The sequence below is a fragment of the Brachyistius frenatus genome, unplaced genomic scaffold (assembly GCF_029030835.1).
Source record: "Brachyistius frenatus isolate BFR_SWC_R1_liver_20210118 unplaced genomic scaffold, ASM2903083v1 Contig_92, whole genome shotgun sequence".
Taxonomy (NCBI): Eukaryota; Metazoa; Chordata; class Actinopteri; family Embiotocidae; genus Brachyistius; species Brachyistius frenatus.
This window is the reverse complement of record NW_027210691.1, coordinates 410,204-431,811: the sequence shown is the minus strand read 5'-3', so window position 1 is coordinate 431,811 and position 21,608 is coordinate 410,204. Positions and strand designations below refer to the sequence as shown.

The 21,608-nt window shown below is 43.3% G+C and overlaps 1 protein-coding gene across 1 annotated transcript in view; it reads right to left on the bottom strand.

Moving 5' to 3' along the window:
* The window catches only part of plekhg2 (pleckstrin homology domain containing, family G (with RhoGef domain) member 2), a 50,009-nt gene that overhangs the window by 1,237 nt on the left and 27,164 nt on the right, over positions 1 to 21,608 (bottom strand). Inside the window, exons 5-14 of the mRNA XM_069710521.1 lie at positions 12,007 to 12,073; positions 10,843 to 10,889; positions 3,790 to 3,940; positions 2,475 to 2,606; positions 2,207 to 2,389; positions 1,758 to 1,850; positions 1,592 to 1,678; positions 1,111 to 1,144; positions 853 to 951; positions 256 to 357 (exon numbers count right to left, since the gene is read on the bottom strand). Of these exons, the coding sequence (XP_069566622.1) occupies positions 256 to 357; positions 853 to 951; positions 1,111 to 1,144; positions 1,592 to 1,678; positions 1,758 to 1,850; positions 2,207 to 2,389; positions 2,475 to 2,606; positions 3,790 to 3,940; positions 10,843 to 10,889; positions 12,007 to 12,073 (995 nt within the window). The remainder of the gene's footprint in view (positions 1 to 255; positions 358 to 852; positions 952 to 1,110; positions 1,145 to 1,591; positions 1,679 to 1,757; positions 1,851 to 2,206; positions 2,390 to 2,474; positions 2,607 to 3,789; positions 3,941 to 10,842; positions 10,890 to 12,006; positions 12,074 to 21,608) is intronic.

Below are 21,608 nucleotides of genomic sequence, written 5' to 3'. Positions count from 1 at the left end.
CTTTGTGGAGCCGACCTCTAGTGGCACTCGCTGGTATTGCAGCTTAAGGGACTTCTGCATCGGAATCATTTTTCAGACCCGGAAGCTACGAACATTTCTAGTGTCGGAGGTTTCCTGCTCACAGTGTCGTCACGGTTACTTTGTGACACAGCTGGTTCGCAACATCTGGACATGAGGGAAGGGTTTGCGTTCGCGAGGACCCTGAGCTGCCGACTGAAGGCCTGTCAGGTTGAAGGACAGCTTGACTCTGAGTACCTGACTGTCTCCTGGTACGTCTGTACGGCAGGTTTCCCTCCAGCAGCAGCGGCAGACTCTTCCTGGACTTCTCAGGTGTGTACATCAGCAGCTCTGGAGGCTCTGCAGGGACAAACACAACAGACACGTCCTGAATTTATTCCACGCAGACGATGCTACTTTTTTTGTTGAAATTGGACTCTGAGGACACTGAGGACACTGAGGACAGACAACTTTAATCCAAATTTGGTGCTTTAGTGGGTATTTGTGAAAAAAAAAAAATCCCGGATGGATTCACTCATCACTTCAAAATAGAAGGTGACACACCAAAATAAAAGCCATTTAAATGTTTCTATATCTGAGTGAAAATTCAAGATGTTTGGGACGATAAAGATTCGCCGACGGTCTAGTTGAGAAAGAATAAAATATTCCTTCCTTTCTTAAACGTTTAAATTCTGAAAATGTTTCTGCCGTAAACTGTCGAGTTTCTTGAGTAAACATCTGAGCGGGTTTGTCGTTCAAACAAAAAAAAAAAAAAACAGACATCAGACATTCAGATCCACAGTCGGTATGACGTGACTATGAGGAGGATGATGGATGAGGAAGAAGACGACTGACCCTGACCTGACTGGCGCCGGCCTCGGTGGTAGCCGTGGATGTCGTCCAGCCGCGGCGACGCCGACGACTTCTTCAGGCCGTCCTGCTCGAACTGAGGAGCTGAAACACAGGAAGTGATGTCAGCACAGCTGCTCACACTGCTCGGGGGTAGAAGGGGTGTTCACAGGTGTGTGTGTGTGTGTGTGTGTGTGTGTGTGTGTGTGTGTGTGTGTGTGTGTGTGTGTGTGTGTGTGTGTGTGTGGGTTATTAAAAACTCACATTGGCAGAAGGTGTCTCCGAGGACCTGTCTCGCCTGGAAACAAGGAAAGCGGCTGAGTGACAGAAGATTTAACCCTGACGCTCTGCATGCAGATGTGCTGAGTTCAGGGCTCTGCAGTGGTGATTGTGACCAGCAGGTGGCGGCACAGATCAACACAAAACTATTGACGCTGCCTCTGCTGCTGCTCCTGCAGAACCAGTTTATACCAGTAGCTGAACTTATGCCGCTAACAATGCTAATGGGAGTCCTGCGTTTCTACCGGTTCTACTAATATTACTGCTTCTTCTTCCGACTCTGCCAGAGAATACTACTCCTACTGCTACTACTTCTGCCTCCACTACACCCAGTACTGCAGTACTGATGTGACTCCTGCTACGTGTACAGCAGTACTAGACTGCAGGTTGAGAGCCTCCAAACATCCATCTGGAGGTTTGTTTCTCCTCCTCACCCCTCCCTCCTCTTCCTCCTCTCCCTCCTCACCTTCTGCGGGAGCGAAGCAGGGTGGTTTATCACGATCAGCCTCTTGAGGTAGTGCACCCACAGCCGCTTCTCCTCCTGGTTCTTCGTCTGCGGCGATGACAAAAGCGTGAACGTGGAGAACAGCGTGTGGGCGGAGCCTCTTCCGACGTTCGTGTCCGACACTCACCTGGACGACGTGCTGCTGTTTGGAGATGGTCTGGTCCGACACTCGGAAGCACAACGGGTCCTTCAGGGTCTCCACCAGCAGCAGGTTACAGCACTGCAGCCGAGACACGAACACACGCCAGGAAAAACAGGAAGTGACGGGGTTTGTTGGAAATGTGGTCTTCACATTAAAAATGATCTAACGAAAATGTTATTATCGAAGGAAGTGATTACAAATGTATTCTTTATCGGGTAGGGCTTAAAAAAAAGAATCTAAGTTTTCTTTCTCATCTTGCATATTTTTTCTAATTCCCGCAATTTTATGCAAAAAAACTTCACTCAGAAAATGACATCGGAGTTTTTCAGGAGTTCTGACGCAAAAATCGACAATTTTTGATCACAGCAGTCACAAAAAACAACGCTGTGAAATCCTGAAAAATGATTGGTGATGAAATGTGTGTTTTTTCTTACGAAGATGTGCGTGCTGTAGACGAACCGCTCGAGCCTCTTCTTGGCGATCAGCAGCATCTTATCGAACAGGAAGAACGCTCGCTCCTTCTTCACTCTTTGCACCTTGAAGGAACCTTCCAGAACCAGCTCCCCGAACCCGCCGAGGTCCGGCCCGCTCCAGTTCACCAGCAGGGACTCGATTTCCTGCAGAGAGGTCAGAGGTCAGAGGTTTCTGGTAGTCCAGTGCCTCTCTCTCTCTCTCTCTCTCTCTCTCTCTCTCTGTGTTTACCTGCAGCCGCACGGCGTGTTCCTGCTTCCTCTTCATGTCGTTGATGTACCAGGCCACGGCTGTCATGGTGATGATGGCGTCCTCCACCACCTCGTAACCGGGGTCGCTCTTGTCCAAGTGCTTGGACAGTTCCTGAGATGACATGAGACCAATGTGTAAAACAACAAAGCTACGTGACGAGGTGGAGGAACAATTCAACTTTTAATCCCTGAACGTCATCGAGTTCAGCATTTCGGCCGTCGCCGTCTTACTATTTTCTGAAGGAGTAAGTGACCATATTTGGACGAGCTGGGGGAGGAGCGAGCGGGCAGATCTGACTCAATCTCATTGGAAACCTGGGGACACTAAGCCCCGCCCACCAATAGCGGAAAACTTACTACACCACAGGCCTGTCAATCAAACCAGACAAAACCATGTGGAAAAAAAATGTGGTTACAAAAAAACCCCTGAAACTCCTTACAGAAACTTCAGAACTACAGAAACGGCCTTTTTGCTTTATGTCATTACTTCTGTTGAGCAATGTTTGTCACATGACCTGCCTCTGTTGACGTCTATACGTCTCAAAGACACGCCCCCCCTCTAGTCGAAGGTTGTGTTACACCGTTTGCTGTGACGCTGCTGGTTTTGAGGTGAAGTTGAATATATTTATGACACTGAAAGACGTTCCAAGCTCGGATCATTGTGAGGTAATAAATAGAAGGAAGGATGAAACGGGAGAAAACAATCTGCCCGGCTGACGCAGCGCTTCATCACAGAGATGACTGGATGAGGACCAGCTGAGGATTATGGGAAAATCCCAGCACAGATACAAACACATGTTGGAGAAGTGTTTAAACTGGACACTGAAGACAGAACCACGAATAACACAGACCAAACAAAGAGGCTGACATGTCTCTGTGTTTCATCATCCTCCTCTCAGAGGTGGGCTTGGACCAGAACCAGCGAACGGACTCAGCAGGTTCACTGGGACCAGAACCAGTGAACCAACCCAACAGGTTTACTGGGACCAGAACCAGGGAACTCACTCAGGAGGTTTACTGGGACCAGACTGCAAAAAGCTGCATTGTTTTGAGTTAACTGTTTTTAACTCAATGCGCAATGGACAGCGTGTTGGACTTAAATACTGAAGAAGTGATTCAAAGGTTGTGGGTTCAAACCCCATCAGAGTCAATGTTTAGAAGTTGCTTTTAATGCAGCACACTGATTTAACAGATACATATTGTCTCTCTTTGAGTACCAACACAATCATCGCTCCCCACGACCAGGTGATGTTTAATGTTCTACACGCAGTATTCAGTAGTGTTCGAAGTATTACCTGGAGCAGAAGGTGGTATTTGAGGATCCTCTGCACCGGTTTGAGCAGGTACGTCTCCAGCGGTAACGAGTGGTTCAGAGTCGTCTGTCTCTCCTGGAAGAAACGAACCAGAATCTCGGTTTTCATGCACTCCCTCAGCACAGCCACCGAACTGTTGGGAGGATGGGGGGTACGGGGTGGGGTGGGGTGGGGAGTGGGGGGGAGGGGGGGCAGAGGCAGAAGAGACATCGTTAGAGCGCAGATTAATCAGGAAGAAAAATGCTTCTGCGTGGGATCAAAATCTTTTTCTCAACAACAGGAGGCCAAACGGCGACTACAAAACAGACTGATGGATCTGCAGGTGAGATTACGGCCATCCACAGAGGGAGAGAAATCATTTCTCCCAGCATGGAGGCAGGAGGAGTGAAACATGATGAGAGGGAGAAACGAGGTGGAGGAGGCAGCAGGAGAAATCCTCTGACTGACATCCATCGGAGGAGGCGGAGGTGATGGAGGGACGGAGGAGGAAGACGGATGGAAGAGATTATGAAGGGAGGACTCTACAGATGTTTGGAGCTTTGACAAGCATTCATTACAGGTTTATGGAGAAAGATTGAATAAAGTGATGATAGTTTAACATTTATCACAATATGAACAAAGAAGAGGAGGAAATTGAAGAAAGACACAAAGAAACTGAAGAATCGGAGGAAATCTTTGAAGGACAGGAGCTGAGCAGGACGATGAGAACTCGTCCGGATGACGGAGGAGGGGGAGTAGGTGGTGAGAGGAGATGATGGAGGACAGCGGAGACTCCTCAGCTGTTGGGTTTCACATTCATCACAGCGTGAAGCCAAAGAATCTCTGATGGAGAAGGACTCCAGGAGTTCAGAGCAGGAGTAATATCTTCAGCAGACATCACTGACGTGATGAACACACGTTTACTGTCCTGTGCAAAAGGTTAAAGGATTCTTTACATCCATCATGTAACATCATCACAGAGATGTCGGATCATTCTTGTTTGATCCTGCAGGACAACGAGCTAAAAACTGATTGGAAACCTGACGATACTACGTCGCGCCCATCGTCAAGTGACATTTACCCGCGTGTAATTTTCACGCCTACGAAATGTGTAAGTTTCACGCCTACGCAGCCCTAAGTGTGGCTATCTCACGTTTTGCTGCGGTGGACTGGCGTGCCTATTTCAAACATTTGGTCTCATGCAGAACGTCCGAGACTGAGAGGACACGTTTAGGCCCGAGTCCTCCACAGACGGAAAGAAATGAAGCCGTGATCTGTCATCCAAGACGAGACCGGACCTCAGCCTCAGACACACACTCACCTCTGCAGGAGGAATGTAAAGCATATGGCAGATATGAAGAACGTCCACCCGAGACATTCCTAGAAACTGTGCTTGGACAGATTCCTATCAAACCGCAGAGAAGAAAAGACTAACTCACATCTGTGGTTTCCAGCTGTTAAAATAATTTTATTTATCTGTCTGCCTCGTGTTGTTTACAGCCTCTAAACAGAAACACAGGAACCAGAGCTGCTGTCTGCTCGTCATCATGACAGGACAGACCGAAGCCAGTTCTCCTCTCTGCCTCCATCTTGTCTCAGACTGCAGATAATCACAGCTGGATTCATCTCCACCAATCAGAGGTAACATGATACCCGCCTGGAGCCAATTAAAAAAACCACCATGAACCTCCTCACCTCCACTCCTCCCTCCGGCCCACTTTTAAGGTTCGTTTGCATTCTGCAGAAAGTGGTTTCTGTCATGCATCATGACAAATTATGATTATTACTCTTCATCTTCCTCTTGTTTGGGGGATAATAGTTATAATAGTTAAGTTTTGGCCAACCATCATCCATCAGTGATGTCATCGTTGGTTTGTGAACGTTATGAATCCTCCAGTTCAGATTCTGTCCGTCACCATCTTTGCTAGTTCGGAGCGGTTTGGAGCAGGAAGTGACCATATTTGGACGAGCTGGGGGAGGAGCCAGCGGTGGATCTGACTGATCTGATTGGCAACCTGACGATACTACATCCCGCCCACCGCTAGATTTTCAGATGGACCACCAAAAAACGAATCTGGAAGAATGAATTTAGCGAACGACAGACAGAAAACTCAATCTGTCCAAAACCAAATCTAGAACTCAGTTGAAAACCTGTTTAAAACCAGTCTATAACTATAATCCCCTCCTTGTAGTTGCAGGTGTCAGTTTCCATCCATCTCTCCTTTTGTTCCTCAGTCATGGCATCAGGTTCACGTGAATGGGCGGGGCGTGAGCGCTCAGTGACCTTTGACCACCAAAATCTAATCACTTTATCTTTGAGTCCAAGTGAACGTTTGTGCCAATTTTGAGGAGATTCTTTCAAGGCATTCTTGCAATATCGCGTTCACGAGAACAAGACGGACTTCTGTACACCCCAAAACATAATGCCTCCTGCTGTGGCATGAAAACATTTGAATAAAACATTGTTTTCATGGTTTATATATGCAACAACAACTGTCCCAGCCTTTCCTCCATTTAGTTTTTGATGGTTCTAATTCTGTGAAGTAAAAAGCTTGGACGTCCAAAGGACACCGGGTCTTTGAGGACAGTGAGAAACAGATGTTTCCAGGCAAGTTGGATGTGTTTATAAAGCAGTCGGGGATGTGAATCAGGATGCAGCATCGACCGTGTAGGATGCAATTCAAACCCAATAACCTGCTCTGCGGCTTGTCAGTATATTTTTGTTTTCATGTGTGTTGAGTCCGATCATTACGGGAACATTTTCTCGCTCTGTTAAAACTTGGCTTTCAAGGAACAACCCCCTTCTGGCCTCCAAAGCCCACCCCCCCACCCGCCCCCACCCGCCCCACAGCTCATCAATTTACAGCATTACAAACTGCACACGTCCAAAGCGGAGTTCAGCAGCATAAATCACCTCAGCATCTGTCCCGGCTCCCTCTCTGGATCTACCCACTGAGATTACAGCCACATCTGTAAACGCCATTTTAACAGCAGCCTGTTTCATGATACATACAAACCGTTGGGGTGTTTGTGAAAGAAAAAGATCTCCTCGAAGTACTTCTGCTGCGTTCCTGGAGATGTGTTGTTATCTGGCGTGTCTCCCTCTTTACGCAGGATAACTAACCAAACAAAGACTCTCATCTCGTGTTCCCAGCGGGGCGACACTAGAGTTCACAAACCTGCAACCCAGCAGATTTCCCTCCAAATCTGACCCAGCGGATCACAGTGGAAAAATGCAGAGCCTTGGCTGACAGAGACCCAAAGTCTGCTCCTCTGGTAATCACATTACTGTCTTATTGTGAGTTTGCTGAGCTAAAATATCACACGAGGCATCTTCTGAGGGTTCAGTATCAAAGAAAATACAGGCCGAATACCAAAAGTGACGGATTCAAAGCAACTTTGAATCATTTTCTCTGTCCGAAATAGTGTCTTTAAATCACCGCTGGACACAAAAGACCTCTATTTGTTGTATATGTTGTGCAGTTAAACAGTTCAGAGTCTGTTCCTCTTGAACTGCAGCTCAGTGATGCACACGGAGGAATCGATAACCTTCACGAGGAAGTATTTGAAGTTCCACACATTTTTGTGACCACTGGTACGTGAACATTTGTGATCTCACAGTGAACCTGAAACTTTAGCAGGTTCACGACACCCAAAATCACCTGAACCAGATGCACCCTGAGCATCCTCCGGACGCCGAGGAAACTCCTCTCGTCCGCCTGTATCCTTGGAACGGAGCCTGAATGGTGAACCGAGAGCTTCATCCTTTGAACTCGGGGTCCCTCGTCACAACAGCAGTCTGGTACAACGCCCAGATCTCCGCAGACTGAACGGCCCGTATACAAGATCCAGATGTCTTGGTGCACTTTATGCTGCAGAGCTCCCTCCACCAACTTCCGCAGAATGTGCAGAAGAGCAACAGACATGAACACGTTACTGCAGCGCTACTAATTCACTCATTGATCTGCTGACTGTTTCCGACCCGGTGCCTCGTCTCAGATCAGAGAACCGGACGTCTTGGCCGTTGATTAAAGGTGACTGGGCCTTTGCAGTTTAACCTCCCTGACTTCTTATTTAGACCAGATGTGCTGCACCTGTAATGCTTTCTAAATATCTTCATAGCAAAGCTTCTATGATTAGGGATTTGTTTAATTTTCTGTAGTTGATTATGTCACTATTTTTATTTCATTTCCTTGTTTGCTTTTTAATTCCACCGTAGGGTACTTTATAATAAAAGGGATATACAAATAAAGTTTATTATAGAACCCTGTTTACAAAAAAGTTGTGACGCTCTGTAAAATATAAATAAAAATGGAATTTGATGATTTGCAAATCACATAAACCTGTATTTAATAAAACATTTTAAAAAAAAGACCAAAGACAACATGTGAATTCTTGAAACTGACAAATTTCATTGTTTTATGAAAAATATGTGCTCATTTTGAATTTGATGGCAGCAACACGTCTCAAAAAAGTTGGGACAGGGGCAACTAAACAGTGGAACATCCCACAACTAATTAGGTTAACATGGCAACAGGTCAGTAACACGATTGGGTATAAAAAGATGATTTCAGAGAGGCAGAGTCTATCAGCAGTGAAGATGGGGAGAGGTTCACCACTCTGAAAGACTGTGTTGGAAAATAGTTCAACAATCTAAGAATAATGTTCCTCAATGTAAAACTACAAAGAATTAGTAGATTTCATCGTCTACGGTTCATAATATCATTAAAAGATTATTTAAACTCCAGGCTGTTAAAATATTGGCTGTGATCTTCGAGCCTTTAGGTGTCACTGCATTAAAAACAGACTGAATTCTGTAGTGGAAATCACTGCAAGGGCTCAGGAACACTTCTGAAAACTATCGTCTGTTCGTCGCTGCATCCGCAAACGCAGGTTAAAACTCTAGCATGCAAGAAGAAACCACAAATAAACATGATTTCCACAGTGTGACAACTGTTTTGGAGACGGGATTGAATTGGATGGTAATGAGATGAGACTGTCTTTACTCCGTTTATAGGTTTTATAAATAGATTCCTGTGTTTCAGGCTGGGAGAAACTGCATGTGGCTCCTGAAAAGTGACGGACTTACAGCAGCAGAATAAGTCAGCGTTTTGAACCGAGAGGATCAAGAAGAAGAAGAATAAGCGGCGATGTAGCACTGAAATCTGGAGACGGGCTGACAGAGAGCCTCTCTGGATTTGGTGGTCTGACAGAAACCATTCGACCTACTTATTTTTATTGGCGTTTAATGGGGCTTTAAGGAGGCGACAGGCAGCGAGCAGCGAGGTGAAGGAGGGGTCGACTTCCTCTCCGACGATGGAAACTGACACACCGGGTACACTGAAGGGGCTCAAACACACACACAGGCATGTATGAAGGCCTTTAGAGCACATGTATGCAGTAATTTAAGTGTATTAACATGCAGACAGATGTAGGCACACACACACACACACACACACACACACACACACACACACACACACACACACACACACACACACACACACACACACACACACACACACACACACACACACACACACACACACACACACACACACACAGCTGCGCAGCGATCCAGTCAGGCCACACATCTGTCTTGTCAGATTGATGGGGAGAAGATGGTGTGAGATTAGCAGCGATTCTCTCAGACTCCACCGAGAATAAAAGACAAACACTACAGAAAAAGACAAAGAGGTCGAACACAAACATAAAAAAAACAGCATTTTAAAAAACAAATCCTTTTTCCAGAGTGCTTCGATGATGTTCCTGCTCACAAAACAGGATTTAATCAATTTTAACAAACCTCAAGAGGAAAACAAAGGAAAGAAGTTTATTGTATTTCTATCCTCCAGTTTAATTTAATAAAATAGCAGGACTCACTGACCGCAGTTGTGGATTTAATATCTAAGAAAAACTAGAACATGTGGAACTTTTAAAGTTTGAAAGTGCGTGTCTGTTTCCATTTTGATTTAAATATCTTTTATATTTATGACTTTATATCAAAACCAACATTTTTGGTTTTCTGACAAAAAGCAAGAAGCGCAAAAACACTTAAAGATGTGAAACATGTAGTTACCCACATTGAAGCCAAACATCTGTCAAACCGTTTGAAGAGGTTGTGTGTGCCTGTACGTCAATCATTGTGAAGTCCAATTTGAGTTTTAGACGTCAGATATTTTGAGGATATTTTGAGAAAACTTTGAGGATTTTTGGAGAATATTTAGAGAATATTTGAAGATATTTCTCAAATATATGAGGATATTTTTAGAATATTTAAGGATATTCTGAGAATATCTTTAAGGATTTTTTGAGAGGATTTTGAGGATTTTTCGAGGATATTTCGTGGTTCAGACTGGGTTGTATGTTTCAGATCAGAATGGGAAAACATTTTGTGTGCCCACAAAAATAGCAGAACAAGCTTGTGTCTGGATGAGATACAGCTTGTGCTCTACGCTCTTCCTCTGCTCCATAAAGCAGACCTCTCAGCAACAAGGCTCAACATTTTACTCCTCTGTATGTTTCTACGGAAAGACATTTTCTCCCATCATAAACCAAAATGCCTCGCACCAAACCTGAGAGTCCGTTTATCAGGAACAGACCAGAGAAAAATGTGAAGCATCTCACTGATGTCTGTTCAGACTTCACAGGAGAGCGTCGACACGTTTCAGCATCCAAACCACAAATTCACAACATGGAATAAGAATGTTTGTCTGCTGCTCAAGGAAAAGTCATGGAATCATTAATCTCTAATGGGTTCATCCTCTGAGAAGCAGGAGTATGACATGACAATATATCACAGCAAACTGTCCGGCTCTCCATTATTCTGGCTTTAGCCGTCAATCTATTTATCCATGTATCCATTTCATGGATCCAAAGATTAAGTGGCACAATCAGTAGCCCCGATTACTAATCACCCATCTTGACACATCTGATATGTTTTATCTACACCTCTGTCTTTTATTTCTACTCTGCTTTTTCTTTAATTTATTCAGTTTTTCTCCTGATTAATCCACTCGACTGTATAAATGTGTGTTTCTGCGTGCGAGTACTTACTTGGGGTAGTTCATGCAGTAGAGAGTGTAGATGTCAAAGGCTTCACTCTAAACAAGAGACAGAAGAAGTGAAATTAGAAGCAGAGAGAGACGGAGGTTTCATCCCAACATGATAGGGAGAGAGGGATGGACAGATAGACAGATGGACGGATGGATGAATGGACGGACAAATCTTTTACCATGTATAAAAATAACTCACACAGCAGAGCCTGGTCTGAATCTCCAGTTCTCACCATCTAATATTCACTCTATCATCTCCTCTGAGAGATGATGGCCTGAAAATCTGTTGAACTCAATCAACTGTAACTTCTTGTATGCGATGTGTGTTTCCCTTTAATTTGATCTGTGAGTCAGGAAGCAATTAGATAAGCAGAGAGAGCACTTTTGCTCCAGATTTCGATAATCGCTGCATCTCGTTACGGCAAACTAAAGATGTCATTCCTTTCCTCCTTCCATTTCACTTCCTGTCAGTCTGTCAGGAGGTCGCGGAGAGAAGGAGCGCATTGTGTGCACAGTCTCAGGTCTTAAAATAACTCTGTAACAGTTTAATCTAATGTCCACTGCTCTTAAACAGACAGCAAGCTCAGGACAAACACCAAAACAAAATCACATGTTTTATACGAGTAAAAAACTCAAAGAGGGTAAAAGTGTCCAGGTGGCCCCTGAATCATTACGATTCTTCCTCTGAGCGTCACGAATATTTATTTTAAAATTTAACAGAGATTTAAGCTGTTGTTGTTGAGCTATTTCCACTCCGGACTCTGACGTCACCACCACCCCAGAGGTGTACAGTCACCTGGTGAGCAAACATTCATGCTGTCTGCAACAATAAAGCGTCTGTCCAATACACACAGGCGGCGTGTTTTCATTTATTGGGTGTCGGTTCGATCTGTAGCAGCAGCAGCAGCAGCTGTTTTGTCGAAGGATGTTTGTGTTCTACAGTTGTACTGGTGGTTTACTCAGTGTTTGGAGTTCACAGTGTCATGTTTCCTCTAAATTATCAGCCTAACACACACACACACACACACACACACACGCACGCACACACACACACACACACACACACACACACACACACACACACACACACACACACACACACACACACACACACACACACACACACACACACACACACACACACACAGAGCTGTACTGTACTCACCCTCTCTACGAAGCAGTCTGCGATGGCTGCGGCATGACGACTCCTCTCTAAATCCTCCAGGAGATCACTGAGGACACAAACAGACATGTTAGAGATGGTTTACAAGAGTTGTCAAAATCGTAGCACCCAGAACTAAAATTCTGAAAATGGGCTGCACTCAACTTAATGCCTACGGTGTTGGACAGTGTTGAGGTCGATCATAGCAGCCCCGCCCCCAAACATATCTGTATTTGAGTCCTAATATCTAATGAATGCTGGAATTATTTCCAGAAGGACCAGAACTCTGATCACAAGGAGCGAATTTATCTAATGACATCATGATGACTTATGGAAAACATTTACTGTCTTTGTATTTCAGGAGAGAATTTGATGTGAGTCTTTGGAGACAGACGTTTTTTGAGCAAGTCCCAAGTGGCCGTCAGTGGTACTGCGTTTTAAGGCACTTCTACATTGGCTTCGACGCTCGACGCTGCACCCAAATCCCTCCTTTGCACCAGTCATAACTACAATACTAAGTATTGTGGAAAACTGCTTTTAACTATCCTGGATTTAAAGACAATCACTAGACACCTGTTGTGGTTGTCCAAAATTTACTTTCACATTGCTAAGTTTACTTTCACATTAAAACGTAATTTCCGTGACATATTTGGGGGCTCGTCCAGGATCTCTTTCACATTGTATTAATATAATTTCTGGTCAACCACAACAGGTGTTTGTTGTTTTTCTTTGAATCCGGGATTGTTAAAAGCTGTTTTCGATGACAGGAATTATCACTTATCTCTTAAAAATTTCATTTTGGGCAATTTACTAAATCAAATAAACATATCAATGGGTCGTAGTAAAGCTGCCCTGATTTTTTTTAATTTAAAAAAAAAATCAGAATGAACACCCCATGTTAAATTAAACACATCCTGTTAATACTGAATGTTTTCATGTTGGGTCTTGCAGGACCTGCAGGAGCTAGATCCTGCTGCAGCACAGAAAACAGCACAAATGGGTCACATTTCTCCCTCAGAGTTCTCTCGAAACTCTGGTTCACAGACAGTTATATTTGCTGGGAGTCAAGGAGAACATCTGACACTATAATGAGTAACAAATGTATTGTAGTTTCTGCAGAGTTCAGTTGAACAGAGTCCTTGTGTTTCCACATGAAGGTTAGTGTGACACGAAACTGACTCCAGAACCTGCAGACTGTTTCAGCTGGCAGACGTTCATCCTGAAAACTCCGTTCCCACAATCCATCCTCATCATCACCCCTCCTTCCTGCCAAGTCCCAATTACAAGCCCAGTCTATATCTCTCCGTTTTAATTCTTCTGTTTCTCTTTTTCAACCCTGTTTTTTACTCAAACAACACACTTTTTAAACTACAGACTGCTACTATCAGAAATAACAAACCGGTTTTGTTTGAAGGAACCTTTGACCTGTTGGATGTTTGTGCCTGAACTCGGACCAGGATTACAACCCAGGTCCAAACCCCACTGACCCCGATGTGGACGGCAGTTCCCATGGGTCTGCTCATGAGGTTCTGGTCTTTGGTTTTAATCGCAGTAACATTACATGGTTTCATGTGTTCATTTCCTGCTTAATGAGGATATTAAACACAAATCAGATTGTCCTGAAGCACTGACATTAGACGCTGTGTTAGATCGACGTACAGAACAAGTCGAAAGCTGATTGGAGAGCAGATTACAACAGTTTGGCTCAGCTGTGGAAATGTTACTCGATTTGGAACAACTATTATGTTTCGAAGGAAACATGAGCCTTTTTTTAGCTCGGCTCGACTGGACTCACTTTTTTGGTTTTCCATGGGGCAAAAGTTGTGGCTTTTATCTGGTACTATTTTCAGTATCACCTCCCTCAAAGTGAGTGGAGATGAAAACACCTCAGACCACTGATGAGTCAGAGCAACTATGGAAGCTGTATTTTATAAAGTCACTAGACTACTAGATTCACTGCAGCATGCTAAACAACACCATGTTGAACTAAGGAGGTATGGATGTTCCTGTGTTTGCCAAGAAAGGAACCAGTTATCACGTGGCGTTGGTTCTATCTGCATACAGTAGAAAAGAAAATTCAGAAAAGTACCGGGTATCAGTAGAGTCATGGAGAGCTGCTACTGGCATTGTAAAAGGGGCTATGATTACAAATCGATTGTATTTTTATTAAACTTAACAAGGAAAGTTGAATGGCTGGACTGGGAGGGCTTTTAATTTGACACGAGGGCTTTTCATTTGAAACAGATACAGGAAGTCGCTTTATTATGCTGACCAATGGTGTAACGTTGATCACTCACTCGGTGACATACATCCCATTAATGGTGCTGACCTCCATTCTGGAGGCTGTTTGACTGTTATGAGTTTTCAAAATAAAAGAGGATCCAGACGCACAGCAAACAGAGGTTCAACGTAAATAACAGGGCTTTTCACAAGAGCTCTGATACAACGGCTGGTGACAAAGTAGAGCAAACCAAACTCAGCTGAATCCAAGAAAAATCTCAAAAAGTTCAGAACTCACATGGAAACAGGAAAATCCAGGAGTGTGACATGACAAACTAACAAAACGTTGGGAGGAATATAAACAGAGGAGGCTGATGGTGAAGTGGAAACAGGTGTGAACGATCAAGGTGTAGGAAACACCTGAGGGGGGAACTTCAAAATAAAACAGGAAACACAAAACCCAAGACTGAAATAAAGAGGAGACTGACATGATATCCAAACCATGTAGTAATAAAAGCTATTAAATTCGTTGGAGACGTTGATGGGTATCTCATTTCTGTCAGGGCGCAGAGTCACGTTTCCATTCAAATGTGGTGTTATTTGAAGAAAAACTGTTGATTTTTTGAATCAACCAATCACATCTTTATAAAAACCTAGCAACGGGGTCGACCACACCTCCTCACTAATATCAGGGTTTCTTTCCTAAATCACTCCTAAGATAAGACTCCTTGATAACATTTTTAGGCTAAGTTAGGAGCTCTCTAAGAATCTTTGTGAATATGACCCCAGGTCTGAAAAATGAGGCCGATGCAGAAGTGTCTTCAGCTGCAATACCAGCGAGTGCCACTAGAGGTCGGCTCCAAAAAGCCTTCGGCTCCATAGACTCCCATTCAACTTCTCTCATCAAATCCAAAGTGAATAAAATGTGTCCATCAGTTATCTCGGTGTTGTTAGCTAAAGTCACTCCTTCTTATTAGTTTTCTGGAGGTCCATCTGAAAATAATCCCTCATTCATTAGAAAAGAAGATTCAAGAAGACCTGTTTTTGGGGGCGTGTCTGTTTGATTGACAGGCCTGTGGTGCAGTCAGGTTACAGCTATCGGTGGGCGGGACGTGGTATCGTCAGGTTTCCAATCAGATCGGTCAGATCCACTGTTCAATCCTCCCCGAGCTCGTCCAAATATGGTCACTTCCTGCTCTGAACTAGCAAAGATGGTGACGGACAAAATCTAATCTGGAGGCTTCGTAACGGTTGTTCCCAAACCAGTAGGCGACGTCATTGCAGCCGAACTAGTCCTTCTTGAAATGAAAGTGTTTGCAGAAACCAAACTAACTCTGTTTATCCTGCCGCCTTTTTTGTTCTCGTGTTACAAACCGAAGTGGGAACCAGGCGATGAAAAATTTTCCAGCTGAGATTCAGGAAGAACCGAACCACCAGTCGAGGCTGTTTGCATGAATTCTTCCCTCGCCTTATTTTCTGCATCACTGCTCTCATGGAACGAATGCAGAGCTGCTGTTTGTCTTTTTGACGGCCTATTATAAAGTTTCATTATAAAGTTTTCATGGTGGTTTTACGTGCCGAGTCTTCCCCCTCTGAGAAAACGTCCTCAGCGAACAGCGATTAAAAGAAGAGTTAAAGTGAGTGATGCTGCGTTTACCCGAGACGCTCTTCACCCCTGCTTTGACTCCACATGTTCTCATGTCAGCGGGGAAACAGCAGTAATAGAAGTTTGGCTCGGTTCTCGAGCCGTGTTGTTTGTACCGTACATGCAGTGTGTGTGTAATTTATAATTTATGTGCAGCCGTATAGTCCACCATCTTGTAATCTTACGGTGGAGCCCTGAGAGAGTTTCAGAGACCCACGGGGCTTCGAAACCTGTTGGCAACCAATTTATAATGTCAGAAAGAAAATACGTAAATTATGAAGAAAATATGAAGCAATCTGTTGCAAAACAGGAAGTTCAATCACCTTTCACAGTAAAAGCAGCCAAGCGTGATAGAATAAAGCCAATATTTTAAAGTGAAGTGGGGCGAGATCGACAGAGAAGAAGAAGAATGAGAGTAATAATGCTTTCTGTTTATACAGTGATTTTTAAAACGCTTCACTTGAATTCCTGCAGAATCGAGAATGGAGTTATTTCTCAGGAGTTTTGGAGAGTTTCTAGAGTTTATGAGTTAGAGACGATGCTGATGCAGAAACTGAGTGTCGATGTTGAGCTGCAAAATAAACTCCAAACTTCTCTGTGAAGCTGATGTTTGTTTCTGATGAATGAAACAATTCATCAGGAAACACAGGAGCTGTGGGAGAGCAGAGGTTTCAACGGAGGCTGAACATATTTCACGTGACATCAGACGGCCGACGTCATGGCAACGAAACATTAAGAAGGAATTGAAAATACAAATATCAATCATAAAAAATAAATCAAATAAACTGACGAGGTTGTATGTGTGAGAGACAGAGAAAGAAGGATATTCAAACATCAAGAAGAACAAGAAGAAGACGATGAAACACGACACGCCGTTTGTCTCCGAGCCAACAGTGTTGAAGTTGTAGGACACACACATGATGTGAGGTTACACCACAACTCTCACTGCATTCACAGTTAACAAGCTCAAATTATCATACACACACACACACACACACACACACACACACACACACACACACACACACACACACACACACACACACACACACACACACACACACACACACACACACACACACACACACACACACACACACACACACACACACACACACACACACACACACACACACACACACCATCCCGCCTCCTCCTCTCTGCCCTCTCTCGCTCCCTCTCTGGCGTCAGGCCTCATTTTGTGGCCGGCGGACATCATTAGTGGGGGATTGTGGGAGAGGAAGAGGGAATTCTGGTGTTTTTCTTGTCTTTTCTTTTTTTTTAATGGAGTGACCACAGAGGACGGAGGACCAACAGTGATGGACAGACAGAGGGACAAACACATCAGACAAACAGAGCTGATAATTAAAGACAGAAACTGAAACATACCAAAGTTTTTTCAAGTTTACACAAATGTATTTTTTACGAATTTCATAAATTCTCTGTAAAAACGAGTCCTAAACAAGTTAAAAACTAGTCCTAAACAAGTTAAAAACTAGTACTAAACAAGTCAAAAACTAGTCCTAAACAAGTTAAAAACTAGTACTAAACAAGTCAAAAACTAGTCCTAAACAAGTCAAAAACTAGTCCTAAACAAGTTAAAAACTAGTCCTAAACAAGTCAAAAACTAGTCCTAAACAAGTTAAAAACTAGTCCTAAACAAGTCAAAAACTAAACAAGTCAAAAACTAGTCCTAAACAAGTTAAAAACGAGTCCTAAACAAGTTAAAAACTAGTACTAAACAAGTCAAAAACTAGTTCTAAACAAGTCAAAAACTAGTCCTAAACAAGTTAAAAACTAGTACTAAACAAGTCAAAAACTAGTCCTAAACAAGTTAAAAACTAGTACTAAACAAGTCAAAAACTAGTACTAAACAAGTCAAAAACTAGTCCTAAACAAGTCAAAAACTAGTCCTAAACAAGTCAAAAACTAGTCCTAAACAAGTTAAAAACTAGTCCTAAACAAGTCAAAAACTAGTACTAAACAAGTCAAAAACTAGTCCTAAACAAGTTAAAAACTAGTCCTAAACAAGTCAAAAACTAGTCCTAAACAAGTTAAAAACTAGTCCTAAACAAGTTAAAAACTAGTACTAAACAAGTCAAAAACTAGTCCTAAATAAGTCAAAAACTAGTTCTAAACAAGTTAAAAACTAGTACTAAACAAGTCAAAAACTAGTTCTAAACAAGTTAAAAACTAGTCCTAAACAAGTCAAAAACTAGTTCTAAACAAGTCAAAAACTAGTCATAAACAAGTCAAAAACTAGTACTAAACAAGTCAAAAACTAGTCCTAAACAAGTCAAAAACTAGTCCTAAACAAGTTAAAAACTAGTCCTAAACAAGTTAAAAACTAGTACTAAACAAGTCAAAAACTAGTTCTAAACAAGTCAAAAACTAGTCCTAAACAAGTCAAAAACTAGTACTAAACAAGTTAAAAACTAGTTGTAAACAAGTCAAAAACTAGTCCTATACAAGTCAAAAACTAGTCCTAAACAAGTCAAAAACTAGTCCTAAACAAGTTAAAAACAAGTCCTAAACAAGTCAAAAACGAGTCCTAAACCAGCCCACAACTAGAACCACTTCCTCATGGTCATTTCCATTCCCTATTGAGTCCGGTTGTGGAGGACATTCACGTGTGTCCTTTTAAGTAAAGATCAATTTGTTGGTCTGAAGTCTTCTCGTGCTCTCTGATTGGCTGCTGGTCATGTCAATCAAACAATAAACTAAAAAAGAACATTATATTTTTTATAAAATATAAAATGTTGTTCCTGTTCCCACTCTGAAGGTCTCCTCAGCTGCGTCATCATCTCACTTCTTTTCTCAGGAGTTTTAGCTGCTAAAAAAACCAAACCTGCCCCTGAGCCTCGGTGACCCCCGGTGACCCCTGACCCCCAGAACCCTGAACGCCCGAGCTGGGCCCTCCTCTGCTGGCCGGGGCCAAACCAAACACACGGGTCTGTTTTTCATCCTCATGCCGAGAGAGTCAACTCTTTAACGGAGTGATAAACAGCAGCTGACTGTGTGGCATCTGAAAAATGCTGCTGAACTGAAGAGGAGGAGGAGGAGGAAGAGGAGGAAGAGCAGGAGGAAGAGGAGGAGGAGGAGAAGAGTGATATGAGAGGAAAGTGATAAAAAGAGAAAAGATATTTATAAATTATCTTTGATGCAACTGATTTAATAGATGCATATTGAAGATATTGATGAAGATGTCCGGCTGATTAAATATGAATATTGATCAAGAACTTCTCCAGAACAACAACAGGACTCGCGTCAGAGGCACAATCGTCGCTCTCCATCCCTTCGACTCATCGGATTTGGCTCCCCGTGACTTCTTTCTCTTACCCGACAATTTTACCCAAAATCTGCTCAAGTTTCGGGTCCATGGTGAAATCACGAAGAAGCCTCCGGTGGCCAATGGAGGAACTGCAGCGTACACTATTATTCTTTAAACATTCAGACGTTTTTTTCAGCTGTTTGATTTTCCTCGAAACATGAAGTCTAGACATCAGCTGACTGGACAAGCCAGCGTCTCTGAGACTGTTTGGTTATAAAAAAAAATTACACCTGGCACCAAATTAAAAGTGTTGAAATTGTGCAAAAACTCTTTTCAAATTACAACTTGCTTTAGTTTCCTGTGCAGCGCGATGCGAGCGGCGGACCACCCTGCAGACGCAACATCCCACAATCACACAATGATGAGCAGAGACGCAGGGTGGATATTACACTATAAAAACATACCCGAGTGCAAAAGTTTAACAAGTTCCTCACGCCTGGATTGAAGCGCTGTAATCATGGAACAATCATCCAACCGACAGCTGCGTCTGATGCAAACTGCTGCTTCTTCTCCGGAATAAAAACATCTGAAATACAGGAAGTAATCCAGCCGCAGTGAAACATCTGTCTGCCTTTAACATTACGGTATGTTTTTTATTCTCTGACCAATATAAAACATTTTGTTCTCTTTTGAAAATGTTACTTTGTAGTTTAAGTTTCTGTTTTAAATGAAGAGATCGTTAAACATTTTTCATTTTTCATTGACAAAATGAAAAAACTATTTATTTACTTATGACTACCCGGAAAAATGTCCCGCATCTCTGTCACACGTTTCATGTTAACTTCCTGTTTAGACTAAAATACCAGATAAAAAAAATAATGAGCCTGAACTGGGTTTTAATTTTACACAGCGGCGTCAAAACACCTGACTGCTTTCTACATTTTATGTTTCAGCCAAACAGCTTCTCAGTATTTTTGAAATAGACTTCACATTTGTTTTTAGTGGTTATGATTTTTTTTGAATTTGTGTTTGAATCATTAAACAATAGAAAAATATAATAGTTTAAGCAACTTTGGTCTTCCAACCCCTTTGTTTTATCGGCGCCTGGTTGTGATGCCGCCAGAAGGAGGCAGTTTTTAGTCCATATTAAACTTTTGTTTCTAGAAACGAGACCAGATCGTAAAGATATCACATTTTACGTCATATAAGAGGAGCACACGCACATTCTGACGCAAATGCACTCATCAACACACCCGAAGTATGCAGAGGAATGTGTGTGTGTGTGTGTGTGTGTGTGTGTGTGTGTGTGTGTGTGTGTGTGTGTGTGTGTGTGTGTGTGTGTGTGGGAGGACTTTTGGCCCGGTCCGACTTCAAAGGGCTCTGCAGGGTTCAGTTTGAAGGTTAACAGACAGAGGAATGGATTATATCACCGGAGGTCCTCACAACTGTACATATGTTCGACTGTGTTTGTGTGACGTTACGTGGGCTCGTGACCCCCGGTCAGCACGAAGGGGTCAAAGTTCAAATACTGAATCGGAAAATCTGAGGACGCCGAGAGAAAATAAGGAAAAAGAAGAAAAGAAAAAGGAGAGAAGAAGAAGAGAAACGAGACGAGAGATCGAAATGAGAAAGACAAAAAAAAATGTAAAGAAAAAGTTCAGAAACAAACGACAACTCGCTAATCAATTCGTTATCGGCAGATACCGCCGGTCACAGCTCGTCAATCATCCGCCTGACTCAGCTGCTTGTCTTGGCCCAGTGCACCATGGGAAAACAGCGCTGGTGATGTGGTGGACGTCCCGGGGGACTTGTGTGTGTCTGACTGACTTCACCGAGCGGGAATGAACAGAATGTGTGTGTGTGTGTGTGTGTGTGTGTGTGTGTGTGTGTGTGTGTGTGTGTGTGTGTGTGCGTGCGTGCGTGCGTGCGTGCGTGCGTGCGTGCGTGCGTGCGTGTGTGTGTGTGTGTGTGTGTGTTGCCGCGGTTACCGCCGGCAAATCGTTTTGTAAACGCTCGTCAAAGACACAAACTTATCAATCTTTAACGTTGATTAACGAGAAGCTTCTTGCACAGAGAAGTTTTAGAGCCTTTAAGTTAAACGTGAGCTGGTCAGTTTTCCAGAGGTCAGTAAAGGTTTGTGCACTTCATCAGCTGACTTCCACTTATCGTGTAAAATCGACTCAACAGCAACCCAGGTGATCACATGATCGATCGCAAAGAAGGAAAACACAACAAGTAGCTCCGCCCCCGAGATCTGATCGGTCAGCTGAACATTATGAACAAATCATGATGACATCACACCCCGCTGATCTCCAGAAAAATCCCTCCGCCTCCTCAAAGGAACGTGGACACATTTAAACATCAACCGGTGCTGATGCACACTCAGCAGTTCAGCTGCTCATAAACCTCCGTGTGGTTCGATTTCCGACTGTAACACACACACACACACACACGCGCACACACACACAA